Source organism: Gasterosteus aculeatus, chromosome 7 (assembly GCF_964276395.1).
Source record: "Gasterosteus aculeatus chromosome 7, fGasAcu3.hap1.1, whole genome shotgun sequence".
Taxonomy (NCBI): domain Eukaryota; kingdom Metazoa; phylum Chordata; class Actinopteri; order Perciformes; family Gasterosteidae; genus Gasterosteus; species Gasterosteus aculeatus.
The window spans coordinates 30,981,775-30,997,197 of record NC_135694.1 but is presented as its reverse complement, the minus strand read 5'-3'; the positions used below and the strand labels follow the sequence as shown (position 1 = coordinate 30,997,197).

At 46.6% G+C, this 15,423-nt stretch overlaps 1 protein-coding gene across 3 annotated transcripts in view; it reads right to left on the bottom strand.

Moving 5' to 3' along the window:
* Nucleotides 1–5,092: 5,092 nt before the first annotated feature.
* The window catches only part of acsl6 (acyl-CoA synthetase long chain family member 6), a 29,760-nt gene continuing 19,429 nt past the window's right edge, over nucleotides 5,093–15,423 (bottom strand). For all 3 annotated transcript variants that reach the window (XM_078106993.1, XM_078106992.1, XM_078106994.1), the window contains exons 10-21: nucleotides 15,101–15,174; nucleotides 14,921–14,998; nucleotides 13,758–13,892; nucleotides 13,187–13,321; nucleotides 9,814–9,909; nucleotides 9,363–9,435; nucleotides 8,429–8,517; nucleotides 8,205–8,321; nucleotides 7,953–8,096; nucleotides 7,713–7,814; nucleotides 7,560–7,631; nucleotides 5,093–7,289 (exon numbers count right to left, since the gene is read on the bottom strand). In XM_078106993.1, coding sequence (XP_077963119.1) covers nucleotides 7,149–7,289; nucleotides 7,560–7,631; nucleotides 7,713–7,814; nucleotides 7,953–8,096; nucleotides 8,205–8,321; nucleotides 8,429–8,517; nucleotides 9,363–9,435; nucleotides 9,814–9,909; nucleotides 13,187–13,321; nucleotides 13,758–13,892; nucleotides 14,921–14,998; nucleotides 15,101–15,174 — 1,256 coding nt within the window. In that variant the 3' untranslated portion in view covers nucleotides 5,093–7,148. The remainder of the gene's footprint in view (nucleotides 7,290–7,559; nucleotides 7,632–7,712; nucleotides 7,815–7,952; nucleotides 8,097–8,204; nucleotides 8,322–8,428; nucleotides 8,518–9,362; nucleotides 9,436–9,813; nucleotides 9,910–13,186; nucleotides 13,322–13,757; nucleotides 13,893–14,920; nucleotides 14,999–15,100; nucleotides 15,175–15,423) is intronic.

The following is a 15,423-nucleotide window of genomic DNA, read 5'->3' as shown; positions in this document are numbered from 1 at the left end:
AACTCTTCCTCTATTACTGTATTAGCTTCTATTTCCCATTTTTCCTTAATGTTGTACGTGTTTCCAGCTGTTTCTAATATCAGTCTTTTATAAAGATGAGAAACCCGTTTGCCAACAGGGAGGCGTCTTTCAGAAACTGAGATAAAGTATTGTTCAATGCTGTTTGGGATTTTGCAGATTCTTTCCCTCTCCTTATGGTTTGTAATGTAATGTCTAATTTGCAAATATCTATAAAAATCACTTGAGGGAAGATCGAATTGTTCCTGGAGTTGTATGAAAGACTTTAAGTGAGTTTCTTCAAAGAGCTGGTTAAAAACAAAGAGGCCCTTAGCCGCCCATCCCCTAAAACCATGGTCCCACATTGAAGGTGGAAAATCTACATTACCCACTATGGGCATAGCTCGAGAAATTGTTCCAACATCTTTAAGCATTTTCTTTACTTCCACCCATACTTTGATTGTATGTTTTATCCATTCATTTTCAATCTTCATTTTATTGACGTGTTTTAGATCCATAAAGGGTAGGACAGACAGTTGTGCACCCCTAACTTCCCCTTGCTCTATTTGGGTCCACTTTGCTTCTTCATCTCCACTGATCCAAGTCCCAATTGCTGATAATTGAGCTGCCCAATAATACAATTTTATATTTGGCAAGGCCAAGCCTCCTTTATCTTTAGCCAGATGAAGTGTTTTAAGTTTAATTCTCGGTCTTTTGTGTTGCCATATAAATTTAGAAATTAATTTGTTTAACATATTAAACGTGGAAGCTGGAACTTTTATGGGCAACGATTGAAACAGAAATAAAAGACGTGGGGTCAGGTTCATCCTTACAGTCTCAACTCTGCCGAGCAGAGATAGAGGAAGAACCTCCCAACGAACTAGGTCACTCCTTATTTGATTAATTAGCTTATTGTAGTTTGCTTCAAAAAGTCTTGCAGTTTCAGGTGTGATAATAATCCCCAAGTATCTAAATCCATGTTTAGACCAATGAAATGACACCCTCTCGTTTAGTTGTTTAGGCCATATTCCTGATATCATCATTGCCTCTGATTTATTTTGATTAATTTTGTATCCAGAAATGTCTCCATAGTCTTTTAGGCATTGCATTAGTCGAGGTATTGAAGTAAGGGGATGTTTTATAAAGAGAAGGATGTCGTCAGCAAAAAGGGAGACTTTGTGAACTCTCCCCCCACCATCCTCCACCCCCTCAATCTGGACGTCCCGACGAATTGCCTCCGCCAGAGGCTCGATACTGAGAGCAAAAAGAATGGGAGAGAGAGAATCACCCTGTCTTACGCCCCTCCCTATATCAAAGAAGTCAGAGCATTGTCCGTTAACTCTAATTCTTGATTTGGGATTCTTGTACAACAGCCGGAACCAAAAGGTAAATTTTTCACTGAAGCCCATCTCAATTAATGTTTGTTCTAAAAACCGCCAATCTACCCGATCAAATGCTTTCTCGGCATCTAAGCCGAGAAGCATTGACGTTTGATTACCCTTTGCCATGAGCGACTGCACGTTTAAAGCTCTCCTTATATTGTTTGTCCCTTGGCGACCTGAAATGAACCCTGTCTGATCTGATTTTACTATTTTCCTAATGTATTTTTGTACTCTAGTTGCTAAAATAGATGTTAATATTTTATAATCCACACACAGGAGGCTAATAGGTCGATAACTAGAACACTGCAATGGGTCTTTTCCTTCCTTATGCAGGACTGTGATGATAGCCTCAGACCATGACTCTGGAGGGTCTCCTGAATTTAACACATAATTATACAACTTGCATAGTGCTGGAGTGAGGTCATCAGCAAACACTTTATAATATTCTCCTGCGAACCCGTCTATTCCTGGCGTTTTGTTATTTTTTAATTTAATAATCGTTTCTTTCACCTCCTTTTCTCTAATTGGCTCTACTAACGCAGAGGCTTCATCCTCCGTCAGTTTGTCTAATTTCAGGTTTTTAAAGAAATCGTGCATTTTTTCTTCTTTTAATTCCTGATGTTGACCCTTATATAACTGTTCGTAATATTTGGCAAAGGCATTTGCTACTGCTTTTGGGCTACTTTCGACATCGTTAGAATATGGTTGTTTTATTTTAGGAATTGTTCGACTAGCTTGTGCCTTTCGTAGTTGGAATGATAATAACCTGCTAGCCTTGTTTCCCAATTCATAGTATTTTCTGTCAACAAACCTAAGGGCACCCTCTGCCTTGTATGTCAGAATCTCATCTAACTTGGCTCTATTCTCTTTAAGTTTATTAAATACTTCTTGTTTTCCACTTTGTTTATGTTCGTTTTCTAATTTCTTGATCTCAGTTTCTAAATCTACTTGTTTTTTAAGTCTGTCCTTCTTTAACTTTGATCCTATAGATATTATTTTCCCCCTTATTGTGGCTTTTCCTGCTTCCCATAAAACCGTAGGTGTGACCATTCCATTGTCGTTTAAAGCAAAATATTCCACTATTGCCGACCTTATTTCCTCTCTTGTATTAACATCTGTCAGTAATGAAACGTTTATTCTCCAATACTTCATATTTGGCTCCAACCCCAAATCAAGTGTAATCTGTACAGGGCTATGGTCTGAGATGGTTATCGGCTCAATAACACAGCTTTTAACTCTGTATGTGTCCTTTTTGGACACCAAAAAATGATCCAACCGTGAATAGCTTCCATGCACTTGTGACATAAAGGTGAAGTCTCTCTCTTTTGGATGAAGATGTCGCCAAGCATCTATCAACCCCAATTCCTTTATCATATTCATTAGACTTTTTGACATTCTGCTTTGAGGTTTTGAGGATGATGGTAATTTATCTATTCTATTATTCAGTACGCAATTTAAGTCCCCACCCATTAACAGAAGACCCTCCCCATGATCTGCTACCAAATGTGCAAGCTTTTTGAAAAAATGTGGACAATCTTCATTTGGTGCATAGGCATTCAAAAGAGTTAATTTAAAACCAGCCATCCTCCCTATGACCATAACGTAGCGACCCTCCTTATCCTGGAAAACATTTTCACAATGAAAGTACACAGACTTACCGAATAGTATAGCTACACCTCTCTTTTTACGTTTCCCATAAGAGCTACTGTACACCTGATCCACCCATTCCCTTTTTAATTTTTGATGTTCTGTTTCTGTGAGGTGAGTTTCTTGAAGTAAGGCTATAGAGCACTGCATTTTCTTCAGCTGTCCTAGTATCTTTTTTCTTTTAATTGGGTTGTTTATTCCTTTTATATTGTAGGTAATTAAATTAAGTAATGCCATCCTTGTATTTGTACTGAATCATGTAACACAGCCCAAACCTCTCATGAAGATCTGTTAAATAAAAGCAAATAAAATAATTTAACTGCAAATGTACAAAGTTAAACAAAAAACAAATTGCACCTTGCCTCAGATAGAACACAACACTAACAGCATGAACACAGAACAGAACTTCCAATTTTCCAGTCAGACATAGCGAATAAACTACAACCATGCCTGACCCCCGGTGATAATGGGACAGAGAGTGGTGACCTAATCCCTCTGTGGAGAAATGCACCCAGTGTGCAATAGTGACCCGAATTACACTAACATGTAAGAAAGGTCTTAGTGAGTGTGGACCACTCATGTATACCTCAAGAGTCCGTCAGATCTCTTTCTTATTTTTAAACCTTTGTGACAACTTTGCGTTTTTATTTTGTATTGTGCTATTATTGCTTTCAGTCTATATATTGTTCATACACACTTGACCTTGTGTACCTGAAACTGGTTGTAAGTGTTATATACCACAGACTACTCATCTTTATCTTCTTCCTGAACCATAGCCCTCAGGTCAGCTAACGCCAGCACGTTGGTTCTCCTCCTCTTCGCGCTGATGTTCCATCCTCCAGTTAGTTTCTCCTCGATGCGCTCTCTCTCTCCGCACTGCACCTCTACACCCATCTCTCTCAAAGTATCCGCGGCGTCTGTCAGCGAGGAAAAAGTCTTCTCTCCAGAGTCCATCTTGACCTTCAGTCGAGCTGGATACAGGCACTTTGCCTGAATGCCCCTCTGCTTTAGCTGCTTGACGACTGCGTGAATCTTCGCTCGTTTCTTTTGCAGCTCAGGAGAATAGTCTTGATCGAAGAAAATCCTTCTGTCTTGAAACACCGCATTTCCTTGGCTCCATGCTTGCTGCAGAACAATATCTTTCACCCCCGCGTCGAGGAATCTCACAATGATTGATCTGGGGGGGGCCGCTGGATCTGTCGGTTTGGACTGAAGTGAGCGGTGCGCTCTTTCAATTTGAATGTTCAGGTTAGGTGGTAACGTCAATACTTTGGGAAGCAAGGCTTTCACAAACGCGACCACGTCTCCATGTTCACTCTCCTCTGGTATTTGAAATATTCGAAGGTTATTTCTTCTCAGCCTGTTCTGCATATCGTCACAAACAGCTGAGAGCTGTTTTTCGCGTTGTAACAGGTACCTTATCACACGGTGCTGCCCTGCCCCCGCATCTTCCACAGCGCTCACCCTCCCCTCCAGCTCACCGATCCTCTGCTGGTGGTCACCGAGTTGCTCCTTAATATCTGTCATAGTTTTTTCCAAACGTTCAAGGGTCTTTGTTGTTTGTTTATGTCCCTGGCTGTTTTCGTCGCGGAATCTTCTCATTTCTTGTATTAAGGACATTTCGCCCTCACGTGTTACCTGCTCTTCGCGGCTACCGCTAGTAGCATCTAAGCTAGCGCTGTTTGTGCTCGGTTGTTTATTGTCAGTTTCTTTCAAATATCCTGACTTTCCTTGTCCTCTCGTTTTGGATGTGGTAGTCATCTTGTTCATGAGTTATTTTCCACCCTGAAGGCTTTATATATCTGCAGTTGTCACTGTTTTCTAACTTTTTCCTGACGGAGCCTCGTCTCTAACCTGCTCTTTCCATCATGACGTCACCGGAAGCCTTAAAGAGAACTTTTTAATCACTGCTACTCCTCCCCATCAGTTGAAGGTTACATTCTTCACACCTGTGATGGAAACCACTTTCTAGCACCTCCAGGGAAACAAAATAAACAAAATAAAAATAAAACCAGAATGCAGCTACAACAGCATTAAAAACACTGAAAAAAGAGCTGAGACACTCATTTAAAATCATTCCAGAATATCTTTTATTTCATTGCCCCGTGTGCGATTCCCCACCCTCCCTCGTCCCTATTGCTGCACCCAATCATTACAAGGATACGGTGCTGATTCCATTTTACAGCGGAATAGATAAATAAATAGGTACAATTCATCTCACTACACGCAATAAGAGAGAGGAAAAAAATCATTCAAACCATTGATTTAATAAATATGCTTACATCTAGCTGTCCTCGTTTATGTACATCCACATTGTTTATGCTTTGGGACGGTAATCAACTTAAAAGCCTATACATTACTTCTACGTGTAAACCCTCCAAAAAAGTGTTGACCTACGTTCCTCCGGGGAGTGGAACCCATGGGCTTTGCCTACGTCACAAAGCCTTGCACTAGCAGAGGTGGCTGTGGGCAGCTGCATACAACCTGCTATAGTAATGGCCACAAAGAAACATCTGCTTTCCAAGTTAAATGCTAACGGTGCTAGCATCGCAGGGCAAACCGCATGCATTGCCCTGAGCCCTGGTATGGATCAGCTTTTTTTTTAAATTCTTTTTAAAATGTCTTTCACCTGACGTACTATTTGTGCAGAGACGGATGAAAAGAAAGGTGCGATTGAGCCGACCGCAGAGTGCCAACCCTGGCGGTCGTCACAGTCCGTCACTTCAAGCGAGGAGCATGCGACGCTAAGCCGCCGAGAGGCGCGCCAACACGTGGCGTTGAACTCGTGTGAAAGCGTGGGTTTTGAGACAGCGGCGGTTACGTCAGGCGGGAGCTGCTGCTCTCTCCGTCTTGTCATCTCAACTGTGACCGCGGACACGGCGGCGGCGGCGGCGGCGTGGCTTGGGGTCAAACTGCACGACGTCTGGGGTGGAAGGTGTGCGCTTTGTTGTGTTGGGTGCATCAGGCCCCGATGCTTGTTCGATTAAAAGGGTGAAGTCCATTATTCCGTCCCACAAGGTTAGTTAGGCAAGACACCTCCTGCGCTTACACAAAGACATCACTCTTGCTGTCGCACAAATGTGGATTAAGGTTTTGTTTGGCTGGTGGGTTTAAACAGAAGAAGAAGTGCAGGAGGATTGTTCAACGTAAAGGTGCTGCTGGGGACGGAGCATGTGATGGTGTGTTTGGGTGGAGAGCAGGAATTGATTTAAGTCAGATTTAAAAGGGTTAAAGCTACTACGAGGAACTTCTAGTCCGTGTTGATTTTAGGGACCCTGTAGATGTTTCCTTGAGTCCCTTCAGAAAACCTCTCGTCTTACGGAGGTCTGACACTCTGACCCCTCAGGCCTGGTCCTTGTTCTCCTGGGCCTCCATTCCCTCCGGCGGGTTCAGCAGTACGTCCTGGGTCTCCAGAGAGGAGAAGCTCTGCACCTGGAGGAGGAAGAGGAGGAGGAGACGCTGCCGTTTTTTGCCAGGAGCTGAGCTGCCTTCCCCCCTCCGGAGCTCCTCCTCTCAGGTCCAAGGCTGCGGTGCCAGATCTGGGTCTGCCCCCGGTGGACTGGTCTCTGCTGGAGTTCTGGTGAACCTGCACGACGTCCTCTGGTTTCACCAGTTTGACCCGGTGGCACCGATGACATCATCAAGAAGAACTCTTGCAGAAACAGACCATCTCCTCTCTGGTGGTCTGGTTTACTGGTGGAGGTCTACAGAGGATCAGGACTAAACTGAGACGGGTTCAGGACAAGTTCCCTACAGTAGCTTTAAATTGAACAAATCAAACTAAGAGATAAAGTGAAATACACCTTGTTAAACTTGTTAATGGAGTTGACACTGAAACGCCTGTTCCTTGATTTGTTCTTCATGCGGCATCATGGAACATCGTGTCAACAGGCTCAACCATTTCCTTTTGAACATATGCACAGAGAAGGCATACATACAAAAGCAAACGCACATTAGAATGTGTGTCGTATTCCACTTTATTCCTTTGATTTGTTTTGATCCGGGCGTCTTAAATCTCCCGTAGCGGGACAGGGTCTGGCTTGCGTTTCCAGGAGCAGGTAACGCCTCGGGTGTCGCGTCTTTGTCCCACCGCAGGCGAACAAAGAGGAGGTCGCCCGGCCTTCACATGGAGATGCTGTCGTAGAGCTGGTCGATCTTCTCCTTGAAGAACTCCTTCAGCTCGGGCCGCTTGGCCTTCAGCGTGGGAGTCAGGAGGCCGTTCAGGATGGAGAACATCTCGCTGTGGATGTAGATGTTCTTCACCTTTAAGAGTGGAGATGAATAGAAAAGGTTCTTAATGGTCCTAGTGTTGCTTTGAGAGTTGTAGAACTTAAAGAATGAGCATTTTATAAATATATATATATATATATAGCACCAATGCACCAATGTGAATAACTATTTTCACTTGCTTTACTCCATTATAATGCAAGACATCATACAATGTTGCTTCAGGGACCATGAATACGCAACAATACATCAAAGAATTGAGTCATATGTCTAGATCTACGGACGCAGGTGTATCTGCTCCTGTACCTGCTCAAACGAGTGGAGGCCGCTGGTTTTGCCCAGACGCACCAGATCTTCCAGGACGGCCTTCTTCAGTTCCTGTAGCCAACAGAAGAGCGTTATTCTCGCACACTTCTCCGGCGTCCGGCGACACTTACGGCGCTTTGAAGCCCCACCCACCGTGTTTTTACAGAGGTCCTTGTAGGTGCCGAAGATGCCTTTCTTCTTGGCCCACTCAGGCATGACTTCAGGGTCGGGGACCACGATGCCCACCAGACAGGACTGGAGAGAGTCGACGGCAACACAGGAGTTAAAGGATGGTCTCGTTAAGGACTGATGAGTAATACTGAAGGACGGGAGGGGGGGGGGGGGGGGTCACACTTGAGGTGTGCAAAGCTTCAGGAGGCCGCGGGCTCGTACCTTCAGGCTGTCCCCGTGGACGTAGAGCTGCGCCACGGGCTCGCTCCTGATGTAGATGTTCTCGATCTTCTCGGGGGAGATGTACTCGCCCTGCGCCAGCTTGAAGATGTGCTTCTTCCTGTCGATGATCTTCAGCGTGCCAGTCTGCGTGACACAGAGGAACGAAACAACAACCGCCGCGTTACTCGCAGTGGTTCGTGAGCCCCGGGTGGTGCGCGGTGGTGTGTGGGGGGGTGCGGGTTGGGCACGTACGGGCAGCCATTTGCCGATGTCTCCGGTGTGAAGCCAGCCGGCCGCGTCCAGCGTCTCGGCCGTCCTCTCCGGGTCTTTGAGGTATCCCTTGAACACGTTCGGCCCCTTCACACAGACCTACGTGGGAGGTTAGGAAAGAGGAAAAGGGGTCGAAAGACGTTTGCGATGCCGTAAAGGCATCGAGATCGCACAACAACAAGGACTCTGCTCTCGTAGTTCCTCACCTCTCCCTCTCCCTTGGAGGCAAAGTAGTTCTTCTCAGGAACATCCACCAGTTTGATGAGGTTGCACGGCAGCGGGGCCCCCACGTGACCTGACCCGGGTCAGAACAAAACTGTCACAACTCAATCGCTCTCACCGTCTCATTGAACAAGCAGCTTCCGACAAAGAGACAATCCAAGTGTTCCTTTGAAAGCAAATGTGTGACGGGATCAGTTTGACCTGCACTCTGCACGTGGTGTCGGCGGCGCCCAGCAGGGGGCGATGCTGCACCACATGAGCCAAAATACTAAATATGAGGATAAGGATGAAACGATTCGCTGATTCACCTGATTGATTTCAAAATGTGCGATGCAACCGCCAATAACATTTTATTATTATTCATTATTATTATTTTTATATGTTTGTTTATGTGGCATTATGTGCTTATTCTAATTCATATTGATTATTATTATTTACGCTATTATCAATACAATCAATAATATCAACAGGCAACACTATGTCACATAAAATCTACTTCAGGTAACTTCCCAAACGGCTTTAAGTCTGTATAGTAGGTATATTATATAATATAGATTATATGTATAGTACAATTTATGTGTATTTGGACACGTGGAAAACATCCACACATCCCAAGAGACTGAACCGACGATGAGAACAACATTGCGGCTCCTCTTTTATTCACACTTGTTGATGTTTCTACAGACCCCCCCCTCACTGTCGCCCCCCCTCCCCTCCCACGCGTGTGATAATACGTTCCCAGGGAGTCGAGGTCTTAATGACACACCGTGGGGGGGTTTCGGGGAGCAGACGTATCGAGTTTGCAGACTTTGACACCCACTGAATATCCTGCTGTGTGGGAGGCGTTTGGTGGAAGCAATAACTCTTCCCCTTTGGACCTTTGAAGGAGGCTCCAGTGGGTCAGTGACTGTCACTCACCTGGGGTCCAGTCTCCAGGTGTGGTGAAGGTGCAGCCAGCTGTGCACTCTGTCTGGCCGTACGCCTCATAAACCTACACACACGCACACGCACACACATGCACGCACACACACGGGAGGGGTTGTTTTTTGCCATTCTGCATTCACTGCACGCTGTTTTGCAGAACGTATGTACTTATCTAAGCCCCGCCCCCTACAGTTGCAAGACCTACATCGTCACCATGGAGACCAACCTGTCAGTAACTGCTCTCCCTCACATTCATAGGAAAGCAGACAGAAGAAGCTAAAATATGTGTTGAAGAATATACTATACGAAGGATGAAAAGATAAGGTGCGTTAACAAGAGAAGGCTTGTGGTTTGGTGACGGCAGAGAGAATTAAGCATGTGAATGATGTTCCTCAAGGAATAATATATAAGTACATTGAAACATCTGCGTGTGTGTGTGTCTGACCTGGCATCCCAGAGCTGCTCTGAGAAATCCCAGGACACTCGGCGAGGTCGGAGCCGCCCCCGTTACAATCATCCGGAGTCGTCCTCCGAGGCTGGCCTGTGGAGAGGGAGCGCCGAATCAATACAGACGGGTCCATTCAAAAATGATTTACAGTCGAGTAACTGTAACGGCAAAAATGCATGTAACCCTTCAAAATGTGTCATTGAAGGTCATAAGGTGCTGGGATGGTGTGGCCATGAAGAAGACTTGAGCTGCAGGGTCTCACGCTGAGAAGACGCCGGTCTCCTGTCTGTAGAGACAGCACGTGGGGTTTGGAGGCCACCTGAAGGTATCAGAGCTGCCCTGTCGCGGGGGAGGAAGAGGTTCTGTCTCAGTCGGGACTCTATGGACGTCCGGGAAGGAGGCCTCGTCGGGGCCCACAAAGCGTGATTCTGCCCCAAACCTCAGACTCGGAGAGGGCGGTCCGGCGACCAAAAAGGGGCCTGACTGACTTCAACGCCATCCGGCCGAGGAGGATTTTCACTCAAATTGGGTAAGAAGGTGACATTCTGATTCCAAACGAGATGCTCTGAATCGTAACGGGTGACGACAGATTACAGAGACGTGATAAACGATTGGATTCAGACAAATACTCTGAAATCGGATAATTGTGCCGTTGACCAAACAGGAAGCCGGGAACAATATTGTGTTTCACATAATAATAATAATGTGCATGTGAGGGGGAGACGGCGTCCATGCTGAGACCCGGCATGATAAGGGAAGTGAGACACGCATCAGAGCAGCAACAAGCTCTCATGGACAATCAACACACATATGCAAAGTTTCAGGAAAACAATTAGTAAATATGCAACACATTCTGTAAAACAACAAATGTATTTTCCAGGTCAGAAATTGAGTGGCAGACGTGTCTTCTCTTTCTCTCACATAATTGGTCCTTCGAGGCGGATCTCGTCCGTTTGGGATTAGTTTGGTTTTGTGAGGCCAGGATCCGCTTGACTTGGAGGAGAGTAACGAGATCCGCTTTACTAGCGAAACCGGACCGGTGTTTTCCTTTATTACGGCTGAGAAAGCTTTCGAACTCGCTGGTCTGTTTTGTTTTAATCCCCTCTAAACGCACCCGGCGCTACTGGAACGAACAGGAATCGGGAATTCCTGTTAGCCGTGAAAACAAAAGTGGGTTTCTATCAACCTGAAAATAGTTTAGGTAAAAGCGCTAATAGATAATATAGATATATATAATATAGAATGGGGTCACTCATTAGCAAGAAAGGGGAAGGATGAGCCCTTGGAAGGAGATGGGTGCTAAAATACTTCAAAAGATCAGGAGCGAGGAGGCAGTAAGAAGAGACGGTAAAAGAGTGAAATAATCCTCCTGATTTGGTTTTTAATTTTAAGAAGTGATATACGGCCTCCTCTGCATGTTTTTCCCCCTGTGCTCTCTCTGTCCGGCCTTCATCCACCCGTCACGTCCTCCTCCGCCTCCTCCGCCGCCATCACAACCCACAGCTGTGGTCCCACAGAGCACAGACACCTTCTGTCTGCACCAACGCTATGAGCCAGACCTTCAGCATCCAGCTGCAGGCCGGCTCCCACCGGACGGGACACAGTGACTGGTGAGCAACAAACACCAGGACGTTTGTACCAGCAGCTACAGTGCAGAGAATAGAAATACTCGATGCAATGATGACGTGTCTAAAACCTGTTTGTTCTTATGTGCAATCCTCAGACAAATAGAGACTGTGGACGGGGGGCTGTGGGGGGGACAAAGCGAGGGGAGCAGGGAGGAGGCCTCGGGATGGTGTTCGGGTGGAGGAGAAGGAGGTGGTGGATCCCTTTTCAACAGGTCACATACACACAAACACAAACACAAACACAAACACACAGCCATGATGGGGAACAGGAGAGAAATAAGAGTAAATGAACTTTAATAGAGAGGTAGAGGATTCCGGAAGCACACAAATCGGTTATTTTAACCTCAGGATTTAGTTAATAAATGGGTTTATTAATTGATAAAACGTCACTATTAGGGTGAGACTACAAACAAACACCACAGAAATCTGTCTGTAGACAGACAGACAGATGCAAAAACAGGTTTACAAAGGAGACACAATTGGTATTATTAAAGAATTGTTGAGTTAACCGGTTTCGTCAAAATGAATGAAAGCTGTTGGAATGAAGCATGAGTGACTGATTCAACTGATTCAACTCAACAAGCTATTACTGCAATTTTGGTCTAAGTATAAGACTTATAATTAATTAGTTACACAAAGGCTGAAGGGAATTTATGAAGTAACTCCTCAATCTGTCTAAAAAAGCCCAAAAGGTTATTTCTCCTCTTTTGGAGTAACTCAAGCTAATTCAAGAACCCACACTGCATTTATCTGTGATATAATCATTATGCACTTTACTTAAAGCAGTTGCCATAATATTCTTATTTACCGATTGTCTACACAAAATCTTAACATAACGAAACTGATCCTAAAGAGCCTTAAAAGCTGCGTCCTCTGCAGTGACCAGCAGGGGGCGACTCCTCTGCTCCCATAGACGTCTAAGAGGAAATGACTCTTCTTCTCTGTAGTGACCAGCAGGGGGCGACTCCTCTGCTCCCATAGACGTCTATGAGGAAATGACTCTACTTCTCTGTAGTGACCAGCAGGGGGCGACTCCTCTGCTCCCATAGACGTCTAAGAGGAAATGACTCTTCTTCTCTGTTGTGACCAGCAGGGGGCGACTCCTCTGCTCCCATAGACGTCTATGAGGAAATGACTCTACTTCTCTGTAGTGACCAGCAGGGGGCGACTCCTCTGCTCCCATAGACGTCTATGAGGAAATGACTCTACTTCTCTGTAGTGACCAGCAGGGGGCGACTCCTCTGCTCCCATAGACGTCTATGAGGAAATGACTCTACTTCTCTGTAGTGACCAGCAGGGGGCGACTCCTCTGCTCCCATAGACGTCTATGAGGAAATGACTCTACTTCTCTGTAGTGACCAGCAGGGGGCAACTCCTCTGCTCCCATAGACGTCTATGAGGAAATGACTCTACTTCTCTCTTGATTTTCCCCCCTCAGTAAACATTGTAAACATGATTTTATGGTCTCAGCCTCTAGTTTCAAGTCCTTTATTAGATTACGGTAAAAAAAAAAAAAAAAAGCAGGGGCTGCTTTAGGGCGGGGCTTAATGTGATTGACACGTCTCCACCACAGTGTCTCGTCGCCCCTTTGATCCAAAGGTCGACGGTTGGATCTCCAAATGTACAATTTGTTCCTTTACGTAAAGCTTCTTTTCAGACCTTGCAGGTGATTAAACAAACAAATGGGTGAAACTCGTACCGACAGACCGATTCACATGTCGTCGGGGGGAGGAAACGTTTACCTGAATCTTACTGAAGAAGATTTTGTCCCAGACGCTGTCGCTGCGGATGATCCCGCTGCTGACCTCGGCGCCTTTTCTCCTGGCGGCGAAGTTGAGCAGCCAGCGCTTCAGGGGGGTGTTGGCCTGGCTGAAGATCTGCACGGGAAGACATAGAATATAAATATATTCATTTATTCAGGTGAAATGCCCCAAAATGATCAGGGGGTCACTCAGAACCACAGCAGTATTCTGCTGTGAGGAAGCCACCTAGCGGTGACCCTGGAGTCCCTGGAGGCTGCAGTAAAGGGAAGTCTGAGGGAAATCTTCAGATGACCCGTTGCTGACTAGTAGTTTACAGCCACATGTGATCGCTGCAACACAACCGCGTGTCATAGCGGGCATTTCGTTTATGACCACAGAGAAACTTCTCCACCTTTTAACGACGTGACACTGAGGAAACCTCGCTGAGGCCGTGCCAGAGATACCGTGAGAACGAGACAGCGGGGAGGTCACACAGTTTACAGTAAATGCCTGTCCGAGGTCTCCTGTCCTCCGCCTCCTCGCTCCGCCTCCTCGCTCCGCCTCCTCTCACCTTGTCGTACATGCGGTTGAGCAGCCGCGGCACCACGGGGAAGATGGTCGGCCGCAGGGCCTTCATGTCGTCCGGGAGGAGACGGATGTCGCCCTGATAGAACCCGATCCGTCCCCCGTGGCAGTAGACCACCGACTGCACAAACACACACAGACGCCAAATTATCGATTGCCACATCATCGGTTTGGGGTTTTGTTCTTCGAGGGGGGGTTTCCTGAAGAGCCCGTGAGGAGCACTTGCGCCTCCTCCACCCGACACGTCGAGGCAGGACTTCTGCTTCTTGGCCAAGGAAGGGACTCATGATGGGGGGGAGGGGGGGGGGGTGTCGCACTGCTTCCTGCAAGCAGCGGCACGCGGGGGGGGGGGGGGGGACCTGTCCCTGTGTGTGAGGTCAAAGTTTGGCCCTCTGCGATGCCTGTGATTGGGACACAGGTGTGTGTGTGTGTGTGTGTGTGTGCTCTCGTTCTGGGGAAGTTGGGTGATTTCCCGTATGCGAGTCTCACGCTGCAGCAACAGACCCGGCTGGTTGGACGTGATGCAACCCGATTAGCAACATAAAAGACACCCAGAGAGCCGAGCTATTTATAACCTGATGGAAAAACAATCCGACGACTTCCAGGGAATCGAAAGGGTTCGGCAGGACTTTCCACAACCCCGACGTGGTAACGCTAAAAACTCGCCTGCAAAGGAATTTATTATATTTGCCGCTGCTGGGTCGAAGGGAATAATAAAGTCTGTAACGCCGGCGTTCGTGTTCTTAGAGCCTTTGGTTCTGCGTGAAAAGGGACACCGACCCAAACAACCAAGTTTCTGGTGTAAAATTTGATGTCACGTAAAAGACAGATTTCACCGATTCTCAGTTAGAAACCAGCTACTCTGTGGGGGGTCTCGATGGGGGGGTTTCCTCAGGGCATAAGTGTGTGTGTGTGTCAGGATGGGAAATGATGCAACGTGCACATGCGTGCTGGTCATTCATTCATCATCAGAGCTGGAAAGCGAAACTCAAGAAGGAGAGGGAAAGAGAGAAGCCGCCTCTCCCTCTGCCTCCCACACACAAAACAATGTTGGATTACCGCCCGCCTCGCAGCCACTTAGCTCCGCCCCCCCTCTGACATCACATAACGACCTCATTCCTCGGGGCCCATGGCAGCCGCCTTGTTTACCTCGATGAGCCTCTCGAACATGTGAGCCAGCGGCAGGAAGGAGATGAGACAGTCGTCTTTGTTGGGAAAAATGACTTTCTGCACGAGAGACAAAAGGAAAGAAAACAATCTCCATTATTCCAAAAGAATAAAAAATCCACCGTAACACTTTAAGCGTTCGAGTGTCAAGGGAAGACTCACGTCTGTCACTCTGAGGAAGCCCGAGAAATCTGCCACCACGTTGCCGTGAGTCAGCATCACTCCCTTTGGGTTCCCTGCAAGCAGAGAGCGCACACACACACACACACACACACACACGCACACACACACACACACACACGCACACACACACACACACACACGCACACACACACCACTCGTGATTATTTTTCTTAAATCATCCGACTTTGAATCGTGTGACGTTCTGAAGTGACACAGTCACTGAGAGGCCATTTCTCCTGATGATGATGGAAACGAGGGGTTGTGTTGAAACGTTGCTGCACTGGAGGCCCGGGGGTGGAGAC